Source organism: Chamaea fasciata, unplaced genomic scaffold, assembly GCF_029207755.1.
Source record: "Chamaea fasciata isolate MVZ Bird 193981 ecotype frontalis unplaced genomic scaffold, bChaFas1.0.hap1 SCAF_8, whole genome shotgun sequence".
Taxonomy (NCBI): domain Eukaryota; kingdom Metazoa; phylum Chordata; class Aves; order Passeriformes; family Sylviidae; genus Chamaea; species Chamaea fasciata.
This window is the reverse complement of record NW_027094093.1, coordinates 34,202,603-34,229,228: the sequence shown is the minus strand read 5'-3', so window position 1 is coordinate 34,229,228 and position 26,626 is coordinate 34,202,603. Positions and strand designations below refer to the sequence as shown.

General features: G+C 36.7%; 1 protein-coding gene across 1 annotated transcript in view; it reads left to right on the top strand.

Annotated features, from left to right (window-relative positions):
* The window catches only part of LRP1B (LDL receptor related protein 1B), a 474,351-nt gene that overhangs the window by 361,935 nt on the left and 85,790 nt on the right, over nucleotides 1-26,626 (top strand). Inside the window, exons 51-59 of the mRNA XM_066190543.1 lie at nucleotides 796-924; nucleotides 2,267-2,389; nucleotides 3,583-3,723; nucleotides 4,860-5,047; nucleotides 6,523-6,706; nucleotides 7,924-8,009; nucleotides 11,597-11,719; nucleotides 15,909-16,090; nucleotides 18,015-18,214. Of these exons, the coding sequence (XP_066046640.1) occupies nucleotides 796-924; nucleotides 2,267-2,389; nucleotides 3,583-3,723; nucleotides 4,860-5,047; nucleotides 6,523-6,706; nucleotides 7,924-8,009; nucleotides 11,597-11,719; nucleotides 15,909-16,090; nucleotides 18,015-18,214 (1,356 nt within the window). The remainder of the gene's footprint in view (nucleotides 1-795; nucleotides 925-2,266; nucleotides 2,390-3,582; nucleotides 3,724-4,859; nucleotides 5,048-6,522; nucleotides 6,707-7,923; nucleotides 8,010-11,596; nucleotides 11,720-15,908; nucleotides 16,091-18,014; nucleotides 18,215-26,626) is intronic.

The following is a 26,626-nucleotide window of genomic DNA, read 5'->3' as shown; positions in this document are numbered from 1 at the left end:
ACTTCAGATTTTTCACTCTGAAAAAAATCAGTATTTTTTCACATGAAGTTCAATTCCAGAAATATCAAAAAATGGCAAATGAGTGTATATGAGGGAATTTATTTTAATATTTTATTAAATTCTAATTAAAACTAGTAGAAAAGGCACTGTCTCCTTTTTAGTGAAGTAAACTTATCTAAGAGACTACATTAAGTGATGGATTGCACAAAAATTTACTTCCAAATGGAGGCAGTTTAACTCTAGGGTATAATATTATCTGAAAAACAGCTAAAAAGATTAGTCAGGTAAATAATATGTTGAGTTAGATCGATCAGAGCTGTCAGATATTTTTTACCCCCACTAATGTTGTACTTTGTACATATTTTTTCTTTTCTCTGTGGGACTGATTAACAAAATTTGGACTGCCTTTGGCTTCCTGGCACAGAGTTTGGTGATGAAGGGATTATGTGGTTTGCAAGATCAGTTCCTTTGTCCAGTCAGTTCGAATATGCAGCCAAAGTTACTGACCAAAACTGATTTGAAGAATTATTCTACTGGATAGTTTCCATGAAGTGTGGGAAATTGAAGAGGCTGAATAAATGAAACAAATGGAAGAAACAGCAGATGGTCCAGCTTTGACTGTAAAACGATCCCAGCCAGTGGTTTATCATAATGCACAGAATGAAATAATATCCGAGATTTTAAAACAAACCCCCTTTAATCACTGGCAGTCACCACAAAAACACAGATTAGGATATTCCAGCTGGGGTTATGGGATGGTTCAATGCTGAGGGCTCCCCTGCCATGTTTCCCCAGGCTCAGTGACCTGTGCTGCAGACACCTTCAGCTGCCTGGGCTCCCACGCCTGTGTGCCCCAGCACTGGCTCTGCGACGGGGAGCGCGACTGCCCCAACGGGAGCGATGAGCTGTCCACAGCTGGCTGTGGTAGGTTTGCATGGCAGAAAATAAGTGTTATCTTCTGTGACTGTTCTGGCTTTTTCTCTTTGCCAAGGTCAGGATGAATAATACATGGGAAACATAGATTTCGAGTTTGGATTGGATGTTTATTGTTTCTTATCTATGTACAGACTCATGAGGAGTAAGCTCTAACTAGTAAGTTAGAGAAATGAGGTAGAATGGAGTGCTTCTAACTCTTTCCAAGATTATTTAAGTGATAATTATCCAATAACCAGAGGACACCTATATTATTTATATTTCTGACCCAATAATGACCACCCAAGGGCCTCAATGCAGACCTTTTTCACACAATTACAGAAAACCACCCAAACACATGAAGAAGAGGGAAGAAGAAGGTGAAAAAGAAGGACTCAGACAACACCCCAAATCCTCCAGCCTCACATGTATTACCGTATACTAAAATCCCAAAATCCAAGTTTCCAGAATTCAAACAATTTTCGTGCTGTTCCATGTTATTTCCATATCTGCTTTGCTGGTGAAGATTGCTGACCCACGTGCTGGTGAGCACACGGGGCAGGATCCTTCACAATTTTACTCAGCCTGACAGCTGCAGGCTCTGCTGACACACCGAGGCAGCCCAGCTGGAGATCAGGATGTGTGGCACGTCACAGGCATTGTGCAGTGTTTACTGGGGAAAATTAGCACACCAGTGACTCTGCAGTTTTGTAGCTCTTCCTGAAGAAAACGCTGCTGCTCATGCCAGGGAGGCTGTGCATCAAGAAGGGAGATGCAGGTTCTGCCTTCACTTTATTCTGGCTAATTGTTCAGATCCTGACATCTCTTGCCCCATAAAATGAGCATCACTTCCAGTCTTCCTGAGATGCATTGCCATTAACAGTGTCAGGAGTTCAGTAATAGTTTCATTGGAGGGCATTTTTTTATTTATATATAAAAATGGTATATAAATATATTCTCTATATTTTGAGTGTTTGTGGTCTTCAAACAGCATTTGTTCAGGAGCACCCCAATATAAGGACATCTCTTCTTCCCAAATATTCTTTTCTTCAGAGCCAGACCTTAGTTTAGGTATAGACAGCATTGACTTCTCAAGCTTTTCTGTCTTGGATTACAGAAGATTTTAGATTTCTTTACTTCTATAGCTTTCTTTGTGATGAGTTGCTTTTTCTGATATTGAGTTGTGTGATGCTTTTTATCTGACTAAAAAGTTATGACTATTTCCATTGAATTCACTCAAATTCACTTCTCTTTCATCTTTGTGTAAGAAAATCGACTGTTTATCTGATTGTTCTCAATTTCTTTCTTTCCTTTTTTTTTTTTTTTTTTTTTTAATGTGCTGCATTTTCCTTAGCTCCCAATAACACCTGTGATGAGAATGCTTTCATGTGCCATAACAAAGTCTGCATTCCCAAACAGTTTGTTTGTGACCATGATGATGACTGTGGAGATGGATCAGATGAATCCTTGGAATGTGGCAAGTATAACAAAAAGAGAGTAAATAGAACAATTTCACATTGCTAACTGTAAGACATTCTTCAGGGTCTGGTACTCTAAGGCACTATTGAAAAAGATCATGTTTTTAAATTGTTTTAATTCTCACTTTTAAATTATGCGTTAATTAATACAGCTTGGAATTAACTTGGATCTGGGGCTACAGTGACAAATTATTTCCCATAATGTCTTACAGTTGATTCCTAATAATATTTAAGAGAAATTAAAAGGTATATTCTAAAATTTCTCATTTACTAAGTATATGTTTCTTGCATATATTTTTGTCTCTCTCTATATATGCTTTTTTCTGTCAAATAATCAAACACGTCTGTCATGATTATCACTGCATTTAAATTATATCAACTACAACCATATGTGAATGTTTAATTTTCACCATTCACATGAATTTAGGGTTTCTTATGTGTTCTGAGTGTCTGTTCAATGGATCTGGGCCATACTCAGAAACATTAATCTATATAAATAATACTTATGGAAAATACAGAGAAAATATTGCCTTCAAATTGACAAATTGGTGATTATCATGCCTGGTTTCATGCTGTTGCAGTCTATATACTTCTCTAAGTTTTTTTTTACTGCTTTGTCAGTTTTAGAACTCTCAGTTAAGCCACTGTGTTCTAAAAAGCAAATGCCTGTTTGTGGTTTATTTACTTCAAATACATATATTTATACATTTTGTTGTTGTTGTTTTTGTTGTTAGAAATCCTCTTTCACTTTGAAAATGGATCGATTCTATATGTTTAGATTTTGTGGCCATCTTAGAAGATGTGTGTTTAGTGTGGTTAAGATGACTTGGTGTTTGGCATGTTTTAGAGGGAAGACACTCAGCCATACGCGCACCATGAAAATATTTGTTGGGTATTGTCAAGCTATGTCCTTTTAACAGGGATAAATTAAATAACACAAAAAAAAAAAAGGAATTTATGATTGAGAACTGCATAAATATGTTCCACATCTGTGTGAATTGTGTCATGACTTTATGGTGCTAAATAAAAGAATTTTGATTTCTCTTTGCTGGTAGCCACTCTTGCATGAGCACAACACTCTGCATCTCTAAATAAAGAAACAAAAAATTTTCTTAGTGTTGCCTCATATATGCAGAAATTTATGTTGAAGCTGTGAGAGCACCCATGAGGTGACTGGTGGCTGTTTTTGTAGGGTACCGTCGCTGCCGTCCTGGGGAGTTCACCTGTGCCGATGGACGGTGTCTGCTGAATTCCCAGTGGCAATGTGATGGGGATTTTGACTGCCCGGACCACTCTGATGAAGCACCTATCAACACCAAGTGCAAAAGTTCAGGTTTGGTTGTAATTTTTTGACAAACACGTGTGGCCTTTCTTTTTTGAGAGAGAGGGTTTAGGATTTTAAGTTGACAAATGTAAAAAAAACCTCATAGCTTAAATTCCCTGTGATTTCATGGTGATATTGCTCATGTCTTGCAAGGAAAAAGTGTTCTGTGGATCCAGAACTTCGGTTCTCAAAGTCCAAGCCATCAGTTCCTATGGAATAAAACAGCAGACACTTCCTTAATGCATCAGTCCTGTTGATACTAAAATAAGATATTATTTTACAATTTCCAAAGTTTATAACTTGCTTTTTTTGATGGTTACTCTGTTCCAGATATTTATCACACAGAAGGAGTTCAGAGAAAAGGGAGTGCAAACTTGCTCCTACTATAAATAATAAACAGTGCTTTAATTTTATTAGTAAATTATTGACCAAATTCTATTTGTTTCATTGACATTTTCTGCTTACATTAATAAGTTTGATGAGGTCTGGCTGGATTTTTTTTGAGGGAAATTACTCCTGGTTTGAATATGTTGTTCTATTCTGTGGCTTTTTGAAAGACCAATTCTTCTGCCTGGACCTTAGGATTTCATTGCACTGTAGCCAGGTTCTTTATACCAATTCTGATGGAAAAAATTCATCTGCTGTGATGTGAGGCAGCACACCTATCTTATATTTATTTCAATGTTCCAACTGTTATTTGAAGGTTCTGAATGTAGCTGAAATGATGTATTGAGGTTTTGCCAAACAAGGAAGAACATATTTGCAGATCATTAGGCGAGGAATTCGTTGGAATTCAGTCAGTTGTGTTCCTAAACCCCTCAGCATCCGCAGAGGAGAGAACCTGTGTTTTTTAACTTTTAGAAACTAGAACTGTATTGTGTGCAGAGATTATGTAAAGAGTTCTCCATTATGTGAAAACAAATATGTAGAAGGGAATAATTAATTGATGTCTTCACCCATCTTTCCAGGAGAGGAATAACCTTCAAAAACACTGAAAAGTGAAAAGTTATTATGAAACTATCAACAAGGAATAAATATTCAATTGTTACGCAATTTTTTTTTTCCTTTTGCAGCTGATCCATGTTAAAATTAATTCCAAATACTAATAGATGACACCAAGTCGTGTGTTCTTTTTTGTTTTCCAGAGCAGTCATGTAACAGCTCTTTTTTTATGTGCAAAAATGGCAAATGCATTCCCCAAAGCAAGGTCTGTGATAACAAAGAAGATTGCAGTGATGGGTCTGATGAGAAAAGCTGCCACATTAATGAATGCCTCAGTAAGAAAGTCAGTGGCTGTTCCCAAGATTGTCAGGACCTTCCTGTCGGATACAAGGTGAATAATTGCAAAATGTGGTGTAATATAATGCAAGTTTTTAGTTCTTAAGTGTTTAACAACTACTGCATGGTTATAATAAAGCCCTGCTGTGTGGTACCTCCTTGTAATGAAGTAGCTTACATGCCATAATGAGAACATTCAAATTTTTATTTCCTGTAAGCAAACAATTGCCAATTGTATTTAAAAATGGTACAGTACATGTTTTAAACCTATGGAAAAGATCATACAGTGCTTTAAATACAAATAATCATACCAGTGTATAGAGAGCACTTAAAATCAAAGAGAAAACATTTTAAAATGCATAGGAATAAACAGCAGAAATAGTGGTTTTCTCCAGGTTTGTTTGTTTGTTTTTTCCCCAAGACAGAGACTCTTACAGAAATATTTAAACAGAGTAATATCACCTTGGTAGCAGAATAAAACTGTTCATTGTCTGCATGTGAAGATGTTTTTTGAATCACCTGAATCTGTTCTTTGGCCTTGACAAGTAGGGAGGAACAGCCTGCCGTAGCTTGTAAATAGTAGCCAAAAATAGAAGAAAGATTTTTTTTCAGGGTTTTAACTCGCAGGTAACCCTGACTGCACTCCAAAAGTTTCATCTCTGCAGCTGAATGTTGGCCCACTGAGAACTAAATAAAGTCTGTGCAGCAAGGCTCAGATCTGGAGCTCTTCAGCCCTCTGGAACTGTGAGGGTTGAGACAGAGACTCAAGAGCTGTTGGGTTCAACAAAAACCTTGTGGAAATGGTGGAGAAAGAAAATCCTGGATCTCTCCAGAGAGAAATAGGGAATATAGGAGGGAGCATGATGCTAAGTCTTCTGTAGATAAAATTTATGCCCCTTTTTCAAAACCTCTCTGCCCAGTTGTATTTTGCATCCTTCACATTGCACTGAGAAACTTTCCAGGATCATCATCAGACCCAAACAAATATCAGAGAAACAGAGAATATTCTGAATTAGAAAGGATCCACAAGAATTCTCCTTGTACAGCTCCTAGTCAACCTCAAGGGTTCTCATTTACATTGCTGTGTTGGTCACACAGATTGCTAGGTGATACCAAAGATTCCAGGGAAAATAATTAAAACCTGTCTATCCTTACCAAAAAACACATGTAGAATTGAAAATTAAGAATTCCAAAGGGTCCATCCATCATTATTTTCAAGGAAAAATCATTTCTATATTTTTGAAAAGGTGTGTTTTACTTTTTCTTCAGTTAATGTAGAAAAAGTAATTTCTCCTTCTACGGGGTTTTGTTTGGGTTTTTTTGGAGGAAATTGTGCTTAGGATCACATCAGTAATATTTGAGAAGACAAGTAGATATGCCTCCTGTAAACCATACAAGCAGCAAAGTAATTAAGATGTTACTTGAAAAAATGAGATGCATAAAAAGTTTATGATGCTAACATATTCAGAAGAAAGTACACACAGGTGATAAACAGCATTAAAAATGAATGTGTTTGGTTTTCTTTCCCAGTGCAAATGCTGGCCTGGATTCCTCCTGAAGGATGACGGCAAAACGTGTGTAGATATTGATGAATGTTCATCTGGGTTTCCCTGTAGCCAGCAATGCATCAATACCTACGGAACCTACAAATGCTTGTGTGCAGAAGGGTATGAAACACAGCCTGACAACCCAAACGGCTGCAAATCCCTTTCAGGTATTACTATCTAATGTTTTTATAATCCACAGCTGCATCCAAATAATTTGTGGGGAAGAAAAAAAAAAAATTAGCCCCAAGGCCTGTGTTACCTTTATATGCAACATAAAAACAGAGTTACTTTGAATCCGCTATTTTTTCAGTATAAAATAGGAATGTGACTGTATCTGAATGCAATAATAAGTTATATTTTTAGTGTGTATAGTCCTCAGGTCATTTGTAGTAAATAAATGCAGTGGTTTTTGAAAGTGTGAATAATTAACTTTGTTAGAAAAAGTATTAGAAAAGTTAAAATACATCACTTAATTCTACTTCTGAGTCAGGTGATAACAGCATGGTTATGATAAGATTTCATCACCTTTAGAATATTAGAATGTGCATCAAACTTCCTCATCTGAAAAGGAGGAACAGAAAATAATAATAGAAATTGTAAACTCTTTTATAACATGCAAATATATTCAGTACAGGAGCAGAGTAGGCTGGACAATACATTACATTCTGGAGTGCAAGTGCAGTAGATACAAATTCATTAATACATTTTTAATTATCACTGGTAATCTTTTATTTTAGTTGAGGTGTCTCTCAATAGAACTAAAATAAAGAAAGCTTTAAAAAAATACTGTTAGAATAATGTATGCCAGTGTCAGAGATGTTTCAGTCATGTCATAAATGAGTATCTGAAAGTAAATATTTTTTATAAAGTAGAAAACCGGAGTTGCAAAAAGTCTAATCTGGCTTCCTTTCAGACTTAAAAAATCAAGGTTTTTATGAGTAGCTGTTTATTTCTTGTTGTAGCATGCAGACTAATGAAATCTCAAAAAGCAATGGTCAAAACATGCTTGGTTTGCAACCATAATTAATAGTCAGTGTTAATTTGAAAGGAAATGTTGAAATTAAAACATTTGGAATGAAATATATTTCCCATTTAATCTCTGAAATTAAATTAGGATAAAATACATTGTGGTTCCCATATTACAAAGGCAGAAGAATTAAATTGCATTGAAAGATATACTAATTGATTGCTTTGTTCATTTTTATACTGCATCATTGATCTTTCTTGGAGCATTTGAATGTTTTAAATATTTCTTTCATCCATAACATTGATCAGAGCATGTAACATTTATTTTTCAAACCATCTGTATTTCAGCATTGTATTCCTGATTTTCCATAAATTAACGTAAAAGCTAGTCTAATATATTCTTTCTCCCGGGGTTTAGATGAGGAACCTTTCTTAATTCTGGCTGATCATCATGAAATAAGAAAAATTAGCACTGATGGATCCAACTACACTTTGTTGAAACAGGTATAACCATAGTACCATGCTCTAAGTTTAACTCAATACTTTTATTTTCTTCTAAAGTTTGTAACTGACAGAAACATCATCCTACAATTGGCGTTGTGTGCACCACAGAACAACTGCAGTATGTTCAGAGTTATTACAACACTTTAAATTGACTATTTCGTCTGGATTTGACATGATTAAAGCTCAGGCAGTTGTTTTGTCAGTCATTCTGATGTACTAAAAAATTATGTTATTTGTGATCCTCTTCCATCACAATGTTTTGTGCAATTTGTCTATTTCAGTTAAAAAACAATCGAAACCCCCCACCTATTTGGCCATATAATTATACATTATTTGGGCTACTTACTGTCATAATCTAATTCTATTTTCAGACAGATAATGCCAATATTTATGGTATTACAAAACATGAACTCTTATCTTGTGTAAATCTAATTTTTAAAGTAATTACACTAAATTATTATAACTGAGAAAAAAAAGGTGAAAAACTGCAAAAATAGTCACCCAGTAAATACAGAGCTGCCATTTTTAGCAGTCTGCTCTCCTTCTATGCTTCACCTAAGTGTAGTTACTTACCACAGATTAGATTTCCGAAATATGTTTTAATAAAAATATCGATTTCCTGGAATACTAATGGGTCAACTGTAGTAAGACTAGGAAATTATTTACTGCCAATCAATATCATAAGGCTTTATTTAAATTCTTGTGTCACTGTGCTGTGCACCTTAATGCCACAAGAGAGGTGCTCAGATGTTCACAACAGTAATTATGAAATTAACCATCTTAAATACAACATTGACTTTATTTAAGCTTAGCAAGTGTTATGAAAGTCTGTCTGTTCTCCTGAAATCCTTCTGATTCCCTCCCATTTGCATCTCACTGCCTCTCTCCTCTTTTGCTGGTGTACCTGTTCACAGGAGCCTGTGAAAAGAGGGGAGCAAGAGGAAATTTTCTTCGTGGTTGGTGCTGACAGAGGGTCCTGAATTCAGTGGGCTCCTCTAGGGTGTGTTAGAGACAGAGCAGCTCCAGCCACTGAACAAAATATGTGTTTTCCATGTTACATTAATTCACTGGGCTGATAAACACCTCTGCTATTGAACCTACTGGTCTCTGCTCCTGCAAAGGCAGCATTTGGTTTGAAAACCGAAGTGGGATCTTTACCAGCGGAACAGGGGGGTTTTGTCCCTCCTAAGGACATCCTTGTGTCCTTGTAGTGCCGTGCTGGATTTGGCTCTTTCCTGCACATCTGCCAGGTGATGGCAAACACCAGAGGCTCTGGCAGAGCAGCAAACCCACCCTTCTCTCTGTGTATTTGATCTGTGATTGCCATTCTAACAGTTGGTCATATAAACTCAGAATAAAGGAGCTGAAAGTAGGAGCTCGTCCAGTCTTGTCTGAGTTACGTGTCAGCTTTTTCCTCTGTTTTCTTTTTCTTTTTTTTTTTTTTTCTTTTTGTTTCTCCAAATACACATAAACAGTACAACTGTTTGAATTGTTTCTCATGTATCGTCTTTGCTTTCCATTTCCTTCACTCCTAGTCATCAAAATCTTCAGGGTTTCAATAGGCAGAGTAGATAATCTTCCTCCTCATTATTTGTGATTTTTATCTCCATGTCTTTAAGTGGGGCACCAGAGGGACACAAATCACAGCCGAGGATATATTGTGTGCTGTGTGTAACAGAAAAAAAACCCACAGGTTTAACATGAGAGACTAAGGCAGCAGAAGCAATTTGAAATCTTCCCTATTCCTTCTAAAAAGCAGATTATTCATAAAATGAGAAAGAATTATGCTAGGATGGCTTAAGTGAGATATGTATATGATATAGAGGAAATTACGTCTGGGCAGAGAACTCTGTTACAGACGTACAGATTTTTTTTACCTACAGTTGAAGTTCTCATAAAAAATTGAAATTAAAATGACCCAAAATAAAACCCTTGAAACCAAAGATGTGCAGGCAGTCAATTCTCTGTATTAGTCTCTATTCTTAGAAAACTCTTACAGTGTTGTGGTTTATATAGAGATAAGGCCATACTTTTTACAAGTTGCTAACTTTGATTTATAGAATGTTATAAAATTGTATTAAATAACATTTTTTATTCATTGACCTGTTGTTTCCTTGGCTAAGAATTTGGGGTGGGGGCTTCTCTGTAGATGCAATTATACCAACAGGAGAAAAAGAGAGACAGGAAAAGTGTTTTGCAGCCCAGCTATGACTGACAGAGCTGCAGCTGGTTTTGTGAAAAGTGTGTGCATGGATATGATATTTCTGAAAAATGAGAGTGGTCTTCCTACACTGAATTGTTTCAGGCTTTTTTTAATGATGATTTAAGCAGCCTAACTACTCTTTTCTCCTACATTTTGATCAAAAGGTAGATTTGCAGTAATTACGCAGTAGTAGATGGCGGATAAGCCATGTATCAGTTTCTGTTCCATTAAATATTGTTGTCCTTAGGTGTTTCCTTTTGAGCTGGCTGGTCCAGCACACCCCTTCCCAGCAATGAATTGCACTAAAGAGGGAGGTGGCTGATGTACCTGAGAGCAGGATGTCATTGGGCTGATAAGGGAATTGTTTACCTGACCTTGAATTTATAGAAGGAATACAGACCACATCCGCTCCTTTCTCTGCTGCTGCTCCGTATTTCATTGATAACAACAACCTGGCATGTTCAGGATAATTGTGATGCCACAACATATCAGAACATTCAGCAGCTTATGGGGCAGATAAGGAAACAAGAGCCATCATCTGAATGCAACCCCCTTCTTCCTTTTCATCTGCTGTTTGGGATGAAAAGCCATTTTTGTATGATTGCTCCTCCCAGCCTGCTGGACTACCTCAGATATAATCACCACTCTTTCTCAAAATGTGTTGGCTTTGTAGTTGGAGCCACAGGAGAACCCCAGGTGACTGCTGGATCTCCAATTTTCATGTTTTTTGTATCTACCACCTCTGTGTCTGTGTGTATCCACACACACATATATAAATATAAATATAAATATAAATATAAATATAAATATAAATATAAATATAAATATAAATAATATAAATATATAGAGAGTACTTACAATATAGCACCTAAGAAGTGAAAACCCCTCCTCATTCAGGAATTAACATCAATGTCTTTTTGCATCACCACCATTTTGAATTCCTGATCAATTTATATTACCAAGGAAATTTTTTTCATTATTTAAATGCCATAATGATTAGACTATTGCTGGTTCTCCTATCTAGTTTAGCAAAGAAATGGCAAAGGTAGTAATCAGCAGTGAAACTGAGCAAAACTTAGAAGTATTCACTGATAAATTTCATTTAAATAAGAGTACAGAAAAGCACAGGAGCCTCACTTAATTTCATACATCATCTGCATTTTTTGAAGTGACCCAGTTAATTTGTCACCATATTTATTTCTGTTACAGTCTTTGTCTTACTCTGTTTAAAAGTGATGTATGGAAATGAGAGGGAAGTGCTTCAGAAATATGCAGAGAGTAAAATAAAGCATTAGGAATATTAAATGTATTTTGCATTCTGAATGCTACCCAGCAGTTTGTGTTGAAACATTTGAATAAATGGACTTTTATTTTCTGTTTTTAGGGGCTGAACAATGTGATTGCAATAGACTTTGACTACAGGGAAGAGTTCATTTATTGGATTGATTCCAGCAGACCAAATGGCAGTCGCATAAACAGAATGTCTTTAAATGGAAGTGACATCAAGGTAATTGGGGATTAATAGTGTCACTACTAGAATTAAATTTTTGAGTGTTCTGGGAAATGCTTCTTCATACTTTTAACCCAGATTGTGAGGCTTTGGTGAATGAATACAAACGCAGCATGAGCTAGCAAGTCCTAGTAAAATTTAATTGCATTTGTATCTTATTTGAAGTAAAGATAGGGACAAGGAGCTCCTGTATTTAGGAGCTAAATTCCTTATGATTTATCTGAGAGTTTACTGAATTGGCAGTTCCATGTGGTTTCCAGGATGCCAATGAAAAAAAGAGCTATAATTAGGTATAGGCTGTGTAAACACACTGGTGTATTATTTCTTCCTGTATAAAATTTCCTGTGATCTTCAGCTTGTTTTCGTTTCACCCCCACTACATAGAGAATTAAAATAACTCAGCATCTTTGCTGTGAAGGGTAAAAGTGCGCTCCCATTTCTGCACAGCCTGTCTGTTCTGCCTCTGTAGTGGATTAAGTTCACAAATCCACTATTAAGCACATTTGTTGACTTATGTGAACATTTTACCAGAACTGGTGATAAGCAGTAAGGAATTCGTTGTTTACTCTGTCTGACCTTCTGAAACATGGAGTTAAATGAGCAGCAACACATCCTGTGAATTTTTTTCCCTCTTTGTGCCCTAATAAACACGCAGAGAGAAAAGTTTTGTGGTTTTCACTCAGAGCTTGGTGCATGGACTGACAGACACATCCTCAGAGCACGTCAGCTTTGGTCCTCACGAGTTGGGGTTTGAAACTCACTGGCTTCAGTGAACCTTGTTTGCATCCTTCACGCCAAAATAATTGCTCTTAGAAAGAAAAAAAAAAAAAAAAAAAAAGCAAGTGGATAGCCAACTTCTGGCACTCTGATTGCTTTGGGGTAAAAGTAAAACCCAGCGTGCACTCAAAAGTTTTACCTGTGAGGGGAAAAAAATAGAAGAGAGGCAAAGTCGCAGGGGAAGCCCGAAATAATGAAAGGAATTCGGCAGAGCAAAAGCAGGTCCAATCAATATGATCACTGCTACGTTTCCCCTTTATTCTGTGTAAGATGGCAGGTTTTATACAATCTATATCGTTTACACTTCCAGATACATTCTCATTGGTGCAAGGCACAGGGAAGAATGCAAACACTCATTGTTTAATAAACTCTTTAAGGTAGCTACTATGTCCACACCAATTAGTATACTTGTTAACTACTATGAAACCCTTTGACCCTTGCAACAACTCAAGTGAAAATTTCTAATGCGACACACACTTGGCACTAATTTCTATCTGCGCCACAACCTCTACAGGCCTCAGTGCCACAGCCTAGAGGCCTCAGCATATTGCTCAGTCTGGATGATTCAAGTACAGCTCATCTCCTACAGAGAGGCAAGTGTGGGTTTCAAAATCCATTAAATCCTTAAATCATATTTATTGTCTTTAAACAGTTTCCAAATCATCCTCCTCAGCTTCTGTCCCTTCTGGATGATTCAGTATTATATAAGGCCTGGAGATTACTCAGACTCTTTATTTCTAATCTTTTTCAAGAAGAAAAAAGAATTTTTCCCAGTCCAAAATATTCTAATAACCAGGTAGAAGAATATGAAAAAAACCCCTGCTTTCTACTGATTTATTAATAATTTTACTTTTTAAGAAAAGGTGTGAAAAAGTTTAACAACCATTAGAAGAAAATTAAGATGACATGGAAGACGTTTCATTTTTCCATCAATTTGAAATCTGCACAAAAAGTGTCATGTTGATGAAAATTTTGCTTATATAGGATGCTATATTCAAAGCAAAAAAATCATAAAAATAGGTCCATTTAATAGATTATTTTCATACAAAAAACTGTTTTTTCTCTGAAAAACTTGGCCCAGATTTGGACTCTGAAAGCTAAAAAAAAAAGAAGGTGAAAAAAATTAGCAAGAATTATATACTGTAGCTATCTAATAGTCTGTCAGCAACCTTTTATCCAGTGCCAAAATTTTTTTGGCTCTTTGACTTTTTTATTATGTTGCCACAGGACATGCTTAATAACTTACATTATTAAATATTACTTCAAATCAAATTGTTATATAATTTTAGAAGTAATGATTATTTATTTAATTATTTTAATGCTGGCGTTATTATTTTTTAATCTAGCAAATTTGTTTACGTATTTTAACATGAGGGGTTTTTTAGTCATGAGAAAGAGTTTTTATGTTTTTCCTCCTGTAGTGTGAATCTCTCATTATAATATTTTCCAGTTGTTGTGTTACTCTTTGCTATAAATAGATCTGCTCTCAGTGTAAGTGATATTATTTGATGCATTGCCTCGGATTCCCCTTGCAGGAGATGCCATTTCTTCAGCACCCCAGCTCTGGGAAGCCTGATGGCATCTCATTTTTCTTCTTCCTCTGCTGATGGAGGAGATATTTACAGAACTGAAATGACAGCTTTTTCACATGGATGTGTTCAGATGTTAGCACAGTGTTTTATGGGGAGTTTGGATCCCAATGTTAGTGGAAAATGCAGCAGAAATCTGGACCGTGCCCATTAAGTGCCACCCTCGTGATCTCAGTGCCTGGGACTTGTTGCAGGGACTCCCCCAAGGAAAAGTCATCAGAAAGAGAGACTCATTATTTTGGTTGGTGCTCTGGTGTGCTGTTTAGACAGCTAAACCACAGTCTAAGTTTTCAGAGTTCTCCATTTCTGCATGAAATGTCCCTTGTGCCAGTGCAGCAGTTGCTGCAATTACACATTTATAAACTGGTAAAGCTCGTAGGGTGAAGGCATTAGAAAATAAAACATCTTGTTCCCATTAAAAAATCAGTGTATCCAGGAATTTAACTTTTTTAAAAGATTTTAGAAGGTGATAAATTATGTAACAACCTGAGAAGGTGCTTTTACATATTCATAACTATAAAATTGATTTAAAGCATCTCACCATTTCCCTTCTTATCTTGAAGACTTTTCTGTGTCTTCAGATGGTAAATAAAGTTAAAACTAGTACATTCAGTTATACCTAATACAGGTTTATACGTGAAGTTTATACTCTGGTGCCCATGCTTTTAGTGATGAAGATAGCAGTAAATTAGAATGTACACCACAGTAATAAACACATTATTAGTGCTTAAGAAATCTCATAAATTTTCAAGTATTGCTTTCTGATTTCTGGGAGTTTTTTCTGAAGTTCTAGTTGCACAGACCTAATCAGGACTTAATCAGGGATAGAATAGGCCAGGATAGATCTTCTCAGGAATAGACTTTTCAAGCCTGGAAGAAATTGGACTCCCATGTTTGTGAATATTCAAATATTACTGAACACTTGACATGAAGTACTCCCCGACAAGCCAGACTGAGTCATGCTGTCATGATGAGATTTGTAATCACATATATCCATAGGAATTCGTTGCAGAATTATCCAAGTCATCAGAAACCCTGAGAATAACACATCCCTATCAGCAGTCTGTAGGTTTTCCAGTAGGTGACTAAATTGCTTTTGTCTCTTAACAATGCCATCCTTTAGAAATTTAACTAATTCTTGGGAAGTTCCTCATTCTCCTGCCTCGTGAAGGTTGGAAACAAGAGCACAGTATTTACTTTCCAACCAGTAACTCTGTGAGTGCTCTCGTGGTCTCTCTGTCACGATGACATATGGCACTGCTGTGACATTAAAGTGAAGGATACGCTGATGGAGAGAAATGAGGAGAGAAGCAGATGTGCTCAAGGGCACGCTGTGGGCAGAGCAGCCTCATCTCCACTCTGTTCTGTGGAACAAAAATTAGAATAGGGAAAGGGAAAAAGGGAGGTCTGGTTTGATTTGTTTGGGGTTTTTTTTTGTTGTTTTTGTTGTTTTTGTTGTTGTTGTTGTTTTTTGTTTTTTTTTTTCTTTTTACATTAAGAGAAAACTAGAAAATTAAGATAAAAAATGAAAGATCAAAAGTTTTTAAAAGCTCATGCATAATATAGAGAAGTTGGTAGTTTGTATGTGGTATGCTCCGTTTTCCTTACTAGGAGAAAAGTGTCACATTGTCATATTTACTAAAGTGTCATTACCTTTGAAGTGTCAGTGTTTAGCAGTACACAGTACCGATTTTTCACATGCTGTATGTCACTGTATCAAATACCCGGTCTCTCAATATCCTGTTATCAGGAGCACTCAAATTGTTGTTCCTTCTCCCAGTTATTTAGACGAATCATTAACGTAATTTTTGCTTTTCCAGGTAATTCACAATACAGCTGTTCCCAATGCCCTGGCTGTGGATTGGATTGGGAAGAATCTCTATTGGTCTGACACTGAAAAGAGAATTATTGAAGTGTCTAAACTCAATGGCTTGTACCCAACTGTCCTCGTGAGCAAGAGAGTGAAGTTTCCCAGAGACCTGTCCTTAGATCCTCAAGCTGGGTATGAAGCAGCCAATTTTCAGTCCTTGCTATTTAATCCTGATTTGATACTAAAATATGTGTTACTCAAAAATATATATAGGAAATAATACTTAGTTGTTTGGGGGTGTTTGTTTTGTTTTATCTAATATTCAGGGATAAGACGAAGTTGTTGTGTTGGTCTGGACTCTACCTAAACAAAGATAAACAGTGTTTTTCCTACCATAAAATGATAACCTGTCTAATTTACTAGTTTCAAGATAAAAGCTGTTTTCTACAGTTTCTTAGAACTAGGATTTAATTTTCTTGGAACTGTACCCTTTCTTCCCTGTAAAATTTGGGAGGGAGGATGCAGAGCTTTGTTTAAAGCCTTCAAGATACGAATCCATGGGATCTTTCTGTGGTTGCCTGAGCATCCCTGCAAAAATCACTCTACAAAGTCAGTACAAAGAGTCTCAGTCTTTCAGGAAGGCTTAGTTATATAAATAAATAGGCATATTAAACTTACTGGATTTCTTCTTGGTGTGTATAGACAGCTTTCCAAAGTTTTTTTTACATTTTTATTAATAACCATAACCCTTTGTTCATTTATTTTAATACAGAATTTTACTGGAAATAAAACCTCATATTCAGAGTTATGATTTGAAAAGGTGTTACTTGTGTCTTCGGGTTTTTTTCTCACAAATGAGAAATGCTTAGTGAATTATCCTGCTGATGCCATGCAATTTGTTTCCAAAGAAAACATTTTCAGTTGGAGAGAGAGGAGATATTTCCCTTTCTCTGCTGCTTGTGTGGAGCAGGCCTGGTGCCAGCATATTGCACCTGTGTGTTGTAGAATACCTGTAAATGTTCTTGGGGCCACCATTTCCTCCTGCACACAAATTCTCTTCCAGGTGCCTATTAAGAATATGAGCTGCATCTGGATTTTGGAGAGCCTGCCCAAAGCCTGTAGAGCAGAATCAGCTTCCCAGCTGGAAAATCTGTCCTGAGGTTCTGGGCAATGGCACACAACAGCAGCCACGTGCATCCCTGTACTAAATAATGGGATTTTTCTTCCTTTATGGCAAACTTGCTCTGCATTGTGGTTAAATAGCATGTTGAGGGGAAGATTGCTGCTCAGCTTTCCGTCAGTCTTTCTCAAAGTTTCACCCATTTTTAAACCCTCTGTGTGAGAAGCTGTTTTAATGTTTTGGAACTAATACTTCATGAAGTAATTCAATTTGCATTATGTGGCTGTTAACACCAAAATTTTTTGTAATATGTGTAAAAAAATAAAAGTAGATGTAGTACTGTATTTCTGTTAAATTTAGTAGTGATGCCATTATGGAGGATGTGAGATTCACAAATTCCAGTTTGGGTGGTGCTTCAAACTCTAAGATATCAATAACAAGCCATTTAAATGCACATTTTACTAGTTGATAATCAATTTTTATCTGTAATCAATTTTTTATTTAAAATCAATCAATGATTTTATTTATTGCCTTTAATAAGATCACACCTAGCATGAAGATTCCTATTCAGCACACCTATTTACAGACAGGTCTAGAAAAATGCAAACATTTATCTGGGAGGTGGAAATACTGTAGAGTAATTACTGATTTATTCTTGAGATCAACTTAAAAAATTAAGCCCTGAGGCTTAGAATGGTTTGGTTTAGAAGAGACCAAATGACGATCCAGTTTTCAAGACCCAAGATGGGCAGGGATGCCATTCACTATCCCAGGTTGCTCAAACCCCCGTCCATCCTGGTCTTGGACACTTCCAGGGATAGGGCAGCCACAGCTTCTGTGGTCAATTATTGATGTTTTGGACCAGGGATGGTCAATTATTGGCCAATTTTTGGTCAACAATTGGTCAGTTATTGATGTCTTGGGCCAGGGATGGGGCAGCCACAGCTTCTGTGGTCAGTTATGGATATTTTTCAGCTGCTGTGTTTTGTATCACAGATACCTGTACTGGATTGATTGCTGTGAGTCCCCTCACATAGGCCGTGTGGGGATGGATGGATCCAGGCAAACTGTGGTGGTAGAAACACAGATATCCAGACCCATGGCTCTCACCATAGACTATGTCAACCACAGACTGTACTGGGCTGATGAAAACCACATTGAATTTTCTGACATGGATGGATCCCACAGACATAAAGGTTGGTCAACACTTCAGTTGTTTTCTGGGGCTTTTTTTATGCTTTCCATGTTATGTATAGTTATGTAAAAATTTCCCCTTAAAGCCTTTTTCCAACCTTTTCAAAGGTGAATCTTATCCTTTTATCAATATTTTAAAATCTGCTTTTCATTTTTGTTCTCTGTTATGAATAGCTTTTAAACGTGCAGTACTATGTGTTTGTGGGAAATATGACAAGTAGAAAAAGAAGCTCTAGGAACAGCAATCTGAGGCAGCCCTGTCAATTTTATACTCTGACATATATAGACATGTTCTTGATTAAGTTACAAAGTGAGTGAAACTTGCTGTTAAAAGTAGAAGGGATAGATCCTCTGTGCCATGTGTCAGAAATGGGCTAAAATCAGCCTTTTCTCCCACCTCAGAAAGCCTGGAAAAGCCATTATCCTGCTCAGCATGAGACCAGTATTTCAAGTGTAAATTTGGGCTTTCCTGGTAGATGGGGTAAAATAATAACTTTTGAAATACTTATGTAATGAACTAATCTTTATCCCTGTGTTTTTCTTCTCTCCTGACAGATAATTAAAGAGCTTCTGTCATTTATATATAAAGTATATTAAAAAAAATTCTACACTGTGATGAATAGTTCTCATATTCCAAACTGTATAATTAAAGATCTTTCATTTTATTTCAAATATATGAAATAGTATCAGTCTTTTAAGTTTTTGTTGGGGTTTTATTTGAGATGAAATTGTTACCTGAGCTCCTTCCTCAATCTTTACCCAAACCTCAGCACTGCTGCATTGCTGGCAAAACTTCATGGATTTGGGCTTTTTTAGGCTTTTATCTCATACTGGGTGCCTCCAGGTCTCCTCCAAACCACAACTGATGAAAAAACTACTTTATTTTCAGACCAAAACTTCACCATGAAATTAAAAAAAAAAAAAAAAAAAAAAAAAAGGAAAATCAAAACAAGAAGTTTTCTAGCCCTTGTAGTCTTGAATTGTAGGTTATAAATACATCATGAATAATTCAATGGCAGTTGCATGAGATGGTAGATTGGAGACACTAGCAGTAGCTATGGGAGCTGTAAACATTCCCATTAATCTCAGCATAATGTCCATGGTTTTTTTGGGACAAACACCGGTCAGTCATAACCTGCTCACCTATAGCACCAAGCTGGATTCCTGCTGACAGCCTGTTCTTCTGACAGAGGAAGCAAAGCTTCTCTTGATGTCATTCCCTGTGGTGCTATCCTGCTATTTTCCTTCTCATAAAATTATCCTCTTACTCTTCCTTCTGAATCTTTCAAAGGAGAGAAGTAAATAACAGCCAGTGTGTCTCTCTTAGCCCTAAACTCACTGCAGTGGTCAAACCTTTCACAGTCCTCCCTTTTAAAAGCCTGAGAGTTTCAGAATTTTTCTTTCCCCAAAAATGTCGCCTTGTCACTAAACTCAGGAGATAGCTACACAATTCCAGTCAGACCATCTTCAGTGTCCATTGCTTTGGTGTCCAGCCTGTGGGGTTCTCCTGCACAGTTGAGTAAAATCAGTTCCAGCTACTTTTTATCTGCAGTTAATGTCTTCTTCTGAGGATGCCTGATCCTGGAGAAGAAGGAGATTTGTCACAATGCCACGGCAAATTTATCCAAATTTGGTACTGGTGAAGTATCTGAAGCAAGCTCCAAAATCAATAGTGACTTTGTGCAAAGCTGGTATCGTGCTGCTTTTGAGAACATGACTCTTTGAAATACAGATGGTGTATAAATATTCAAGCCATAAGAAGTGAGCTTTGGTGGAAAGATCCTGAGGTATTGAAATGATGTGAAAGCAAGATTTCTCCTTAGCCAATTGTTGTAGAGGACAAGGTTGGAAGAGACCTCATGGATCACCTGGTCCAACTTTTTCTGGGAAAAGCATGGTCTAGATGACCCACAACCATGTCCAGCTGCATCTTAGGAGTGTCCAACCCCCCATTTCCCTGGGAAGATTATTCCGATGGCTCAGCGTTCTCATTAATGAAAAGTTTTCGTCTTGCCTCCAATCAGAATCTTCCCAAGGGTGACCTGTTCCCATTACCCCTCACCTTTTCCATGTGAAAAGGGAGTCTCCTTTTCTTTGCAGTCCTCTTTAAAGGCTGGGATGTGGTGACAAGGTTTCTCTTCTTTTGTGTGGAGTGAACAAGCCCAGTTCTCTCAGCCTTTGCTCCATGGCAGCTTCCCAAGCCTTGGATCATCTTTGTGGCCCTTGTCTGGATACTATCCCACCTGCTCACACCAAATGCCATTTGTCACTTTCTGTTGTCAGGAGTTTCACTCAAAACATCATTATCAAATCAAAATGAAGCTGTAGAAAAGTTTCTGTGGATTTTACAAAACAGTGATAGAATTCTTGGTGTCTAAAACAGATTAAATAACCATGTGGGTGCTCCAAGAGGAGCTTTGACAGTTTTGCAGAGTTCCTACATAATGATCAATTTGCCTTTAATCAGAGTCTTTTCCCTTTCTCCCTGCGTTCTCCTGGAACAACCAACCAAATGAGACTTTAATTTCTTCATGATTCAGCACAAGACTACGAATCTTTTGCAAGATGAAATTTAGCCACTGTAAAATAATTATTTTAATAGGGGAAACTCAGAGAAGTTCAGTGTTTGGAACTTTGATCCCCCTCGGCTTTCTGATATCTGTAATCCACAATGATAAGCGCTTAAATGAGAAAGATTAGGTTTTACGTCTTGTGATAGCTGTGTTTCTTGAAGGCATGTTCTTCACATGGGCTTCATGGTCTGTTTTCCTTTGTCATTTTGGACATTCTGTATTGTCAAAGTTAACTAAGGGGGAGATGGTTGGGTTTGCTCTTATCCTTTGTGTTTTCAAATGGAGAAGGATAAAGGCACAGATACAGCAACCACGAAACGCATTCTCGTGGAGGAGAGGAAAAAGTCTGAACAGGAATGCTGTGAGTGAAGTGCTATTAATGGCAAACTAAGCATTTTCTCACCTGTTTCTGTGACCTCTGAGGATAAGGCAGGCCTGCTCTGAGATTTTTTCCAGAGACTATGATTTTTTGGATCTTAGGTTATCTGTTACAAAATGTGTCAGAAAATGCCACAGAGATTTCAAAAACCCAGCAAAAAAGTAACTTGTCAGAATTAGTGGATTTCATACCATTAAGGGATGGTATGAGACAGTGTGCAGTGTTCTGTGCTCCACATCAGATAATTTAGGATAAACACAACAATCTTAGGATAATTATTGACAAGCCGTCTGTTAAACCAAGGAGTGTTTATTACATGCAATGGGAGTTTACATGCATTTAGATCTTTTTTTATTTGTTTGTTTCTTATGAACCTTAAACCTTTTTGAGGAGAGCATCTGCTGCTTTTCTCTTGTTCCTCTGCATTTCAATAGGCAAATGGTCTTTTATAATTGCCACAAGAGTCCTAGTAAGAATTCTGAAAATCTGCTAACTAGGCCAGAAATCTTAGAGTGCTTGGGAGCTCTTCTTGGTGCTGGGGGCTGTGATGACCTTGCTGAGCTGTTTGAAGTTTAATGCTTGGTTATATAAACTCTCTTTAGAGCTTAGCCAATTCAGCAGTGCAGCATTCACAAATGCTATACACTGTAAATGATTAAGCAAGTATTGAAGCACTAATCTGGCTAAGCACTAAGCTGGTTTACTTATGTGAGCTTTAAAAAAAAAAAAAAGAATAAAAAATAAAAAATGTAAAAATTTGTCAGACTTAGCTGCTTTAGGTTCCCACCACCCAGAGGAGATTGAGACTTCACAGTTCCCTGGGTATCTGGTTGCTTCATGCAGGTTTTCCCAAGCTTCAGGGCTCCTGAATCCCAGAGGTGACTGCATTCCCCCATTTCCCTTTGAAGATGAGCGTTTCAGTATAATGAAATTTAAAAAGGGAAATCTGGCAGTCCAGTTTAGGAAGTACAGAAACTTCTCTAAAATTAGGCCTCAAACTGTGTCAAATTGATGTTTTATACTGTAAAAAGAAAAGGTTGGTAACTTCTTTCCTTTGTCTGACAGGGGCATGGAAATTGAGCAGTGGAGAAGTGTTGCACTTCAACTAAATTATTATTATTAAATTACTTCTTTAGCTGTAAGATAGTTAACAGGGAATAACTTTCCTGGAGTACCTCAGTTTGAAAAAACACCCTGTTTTTGAGACAGCTTCTGCCTGAATGTTTACAATTGTCAGAATTGGGGATTATATATGCAAGTTTTGAAGCAACAAGTACAGGGGGTTTGGAGATTGCAACCATTTTAATTGTTGGTGCCTGTAATTTAAAAAGTTCTCCTTGTTAGGAGTTGGTTGGTAGAAAATGAATATTTGTTTCTAATTCTGAATTCTGACGCCAGAGTTTTAAAAGAAACTATGTCCAATTGTTTATAAAATTGTCCTAATGTAGAGGTGATCTAAAAGATTATAGCAACCAATTCCTTGCAGATTTATACCGCAAGTTTTCATGGAGTTTTCCCTTCAAAAATTAGAAAGTCTGAAAGAGGGTTTATTTCTCAGAGCAGGTGAGAAGTAGTCCTGATATGGCAACAGGTTTTTTCCAAACTTTTGAGGAGTCTATGGAATTACTCATTGTATCCACATCTGATAGCACAAACTGGTAATTGCTTCTGCTTCATTATTGACTTCTGGATTCACTTTTCGTAATTGTTCTGATGAAATTCTCCAATTGTCTTTTCAAATCTGATTGGTTTTTTGGGTTCCTTCTCTTTTGAAAGACAATATTCAGGAAAAAATACTCAGATTCACCTATATTAAAGGCAGTTCACACACTTACATTATTCTAAGGTTCCCCAGTCTCCAGTTTATGCAGCACAATTTATGCAAGTTGGTTTCTGTATATTCCACTGGTCTTGTGAAATATGCCTGAATTAGATTAGATTATAAACTCCTGAAAATAGTTCGCTATAATTGAAATTTCTCCATGAGCTGGACTTGTGCCATCACAAATTTTAAGGGTTGGGCATTACTTTCCATTCAGTTGCTCCTTTCAGGTGGCAATCACAACAGACTATCACAACATAAACCCCAGATTTTCTGTTTTCTCCATGTTCATGTCAACACAATGGAAAACAGGAGGATTTTGATCAAGGGAGTAGCAGTGTGGAACAGCTCCCATGGTGCCAGTAGAAGATAAATGAGATAAACCAAAGTGGCCCAGTAATTTATGTCCTCGCAGTTGGATGGTGGCAGGAGAGGGAAAGATAAAAGAAGGAATAGCTTGGGGGTCACTTGGGGGTCAGCAAGTCAGGAGTCTAAGGTGAGGGGCTGGCAGGCAGGTAAAGGGTCTCTGTAAATCTGAAAAATAATTTTAAAAACTTTTGAAATTCACCAGCACACTGTGAGTTGTTCTACTTGTATATATTTGAGAATAATTTAATTACTGCTCTGTACTGCTGTGGAGTAACTGGCATATAAACAACTGCTCACAGTGAATTAAAAAAGGTAATAAAATATTTTAAAGTGGGACAATAAAATATTTCATTCCTAGTTTTGATCAGTTGGTTTTATAGGCTGATTTTGAAAAATTTATGCATCTCTTCTCATGGTGTTGTTGTGTCTAATAGTGAGCTTTAATATCTCAAATACATTAGTGCCTTAAGATGTTTAGATTGAAATCTAAATTCCCTGCTTCTTTAGTGTAGCTGTTTCAGGATGTATAACAAGTTTTGTGTGAGTTTGTTGTACTGAAATATTCTCAGTTTTCATTGTTTCAGTTACATTTTTAGACTTGCAAAATATTCTACCACTGAATGCTAAGACTTTTATCTTCCATACTTAACCCAATATGGATGTGTGATATTTATATTAATTTTGCAGAAAGAAATACTTATGCATGGACATCTTATTAAAGATATGAGCAATAGCATCCTAAAACTGTATTTTTAATTTATTTTTTTAATGTGAAAAGTAGCTTCAATTGCTGGACTTAATCTATACAGTCCATTAATATTTTTTTTTTCTGTTCATTGAGTTTGACAGGTTTAGGTTTTTAAACAAAGCATCAATTTTGTAAAAGTAATAATGATTATAAAATATCTTTAAAATATAGTATTTTAATGTAATATACTTAAATTTAATTATATGTGTCAAAATTACATACTTTGTCACTAGCTTAATAGAGATAATCTTATTGTCATTATTCATTAATAATTTTATGGCCTAAGCACTTCAAATTCTTTATTCAAAGGGAGCCAGCATCAGGAAGAAGTAGTGTAGGAAATAAAAAGGTATTGACTGTGTCTCAGAGAGGTTCCAAGTTGAATGTAAAATGAGACAGAAACAGCTACAAGGGAGTTCCCTTGGAAAGTGGACAGTGGGGGCCAGTAATTGCTGCAGAAGAGAGGATCAGCAATCTCCAAGTTTATTTGGTTTTGTAGGTTTAATTGCTATTTTCTTATTAAGTGTTGTTCTTCCTTGATGCACTTTGTCTTTGGAGGGCTCTTAGTCCTTCCTAGAAGATTACCGCTGGTTCCATTTAGATCAAGATGTCAGCAGGCTTTTTATTTCTGTTGTATTGTGGTTCAGAAAATCAAGTTTCAGAGAGTGGAATTCAAAATAGTGAAGCCTGTTTTTTTCAGGTTTGGTCTATGTAAATTTTCTGGGTTTGGGTGCCAAAATTCTTAAACAGAAACTGCTCAAATGCCATAGGGAGATAGAAAGTCATATAAATTGCTTATTAACAACAATTAATTACCTTTAGCAATTGCTTCCCAGCACTGGCACTCCAGCTGGGAGAATTTTTGGGAAGAGACTAAGAGGAATATTTCACCCCTACTGTTTTCATAGATTTTATACAAGGGTAGGGCAAGGCTGAAGTCCTTTGTTTTTGGAAAGGGAAGGGACACATCTCTTTCTGTCTTGAAAGTGATCAACCATCTTCTGCGTATGAACGGCACTGACTATTTTGTTTGGTTCTCTTTTTTTTTTTTTCTCTTAGAAGGGGTCAACATTTGTCCTTTGAAGGATACTTTTTTTTTGGTACGTTGATTTCACCATCCGCCAGTGAGACCTTTTTTATTATTATTTATGTTATCGTATTTGCTTTTACTTTTGGAAAAAAACTTGTATTTCAATGAGAGCCAAGGGAGCTGGGCTTCACTTCTCCATAAGCAGGTTTCGTAGCTCAGGAATCCTAGATGGAATGATTTTCATTCCTGAAATCAAATGAACATCTTTTTATGCTTAAGTAAATGTGCTCAGAAAATATAAGGGAAGCAGAGTTCACTTTTCAGAGGAAAGTAAACATTTGTATCACAAATATCACAGCCTATGAATTGATATTCTTGGATCAAAATTCATACAAAATGCAGGAGAGGGAGAGAGACACATATACTTTAAGCCTGTCATGTTTCTCGTGTGTCTACATAATCATGTTCCCTCCTGTGGCTCTTCTCTTAAGCTCATGCAGCACTTTATCTTCCTTTATTATGTTATATATTGTCATTTTTATTTGTCTTCAAGTATCTAATAATTTTTATTTCCCACCACTTCTGAGCCTTTGCAAGCTACCTAGTTTTTCCCTTTTATTCCCTTCCCTGGCTTTTTTCTTGTTTGTTTGTTTTGTTTTGTTTTGTTTTGTTTTGTTTTCCTATTTTCTGCAGCTTTCTGAAAGGCCTGTGTATTCCTTCCCCTGTCTGCCTCCTCTTTCCTGCCCCTTTTCTCATCTACTCGTTTGGTCAAGCACTGTTTGGGATTAGCATTCAGTGTGAGAAAATGCATGATTTGTGGATAAAATGAAACCCCACTAGAGAGTCAGCGTTTGAAACAGGTGTATTAGAAGGGGAGGAATTGTGAGGAACTTGCACAACTCTGGGAGGAGGAGGAGGAGGAGGCTGTGGTGGGGAAAGGAATCACAAAAGTTAATTTTTTAGCTTTAACAGACTATATTCCTTTCTTACTAATGGGCTTTCAATGTGATAAAATGTTTTCAAATTTTGAAATTTCCTTTGCTGATGCAGAGGAAACAGAGGTGGTCTGTTATGACTAACCTGCCCTTTACTTTAAATTTGCAAAATACAATCTGGTTTTGCAGTACTTGCCAAAGAAAGAGGAGCAATGAGTCTTCCTTTCCTGTTTAAAACTGTTATTCACCCCACAGAGTTTGCTGCAGGGTTAATGATTAGTATTGCAACACTTAACTACTCTGTGTCATTTATGACAAGATCGATCAGCTAAAGCGTTTTTGGATGTCAAGGAAAGGGTGAAAAAAAGGAAAGTGGGTGTTTCTACTAGTCCATACATTTATAAGAAAATCAATATTCACTGCCTGAAATTTTGGAAAGCATGAACCATTGATGTCCTCAAAGGCCAAGAATAAAGAGCATGAGAGACTATTTTATTGTTCCACCAGATAATCAGGTGCAAACTCACCTCAGTCTTCTGTTCATTTTTGTTTGGTCAT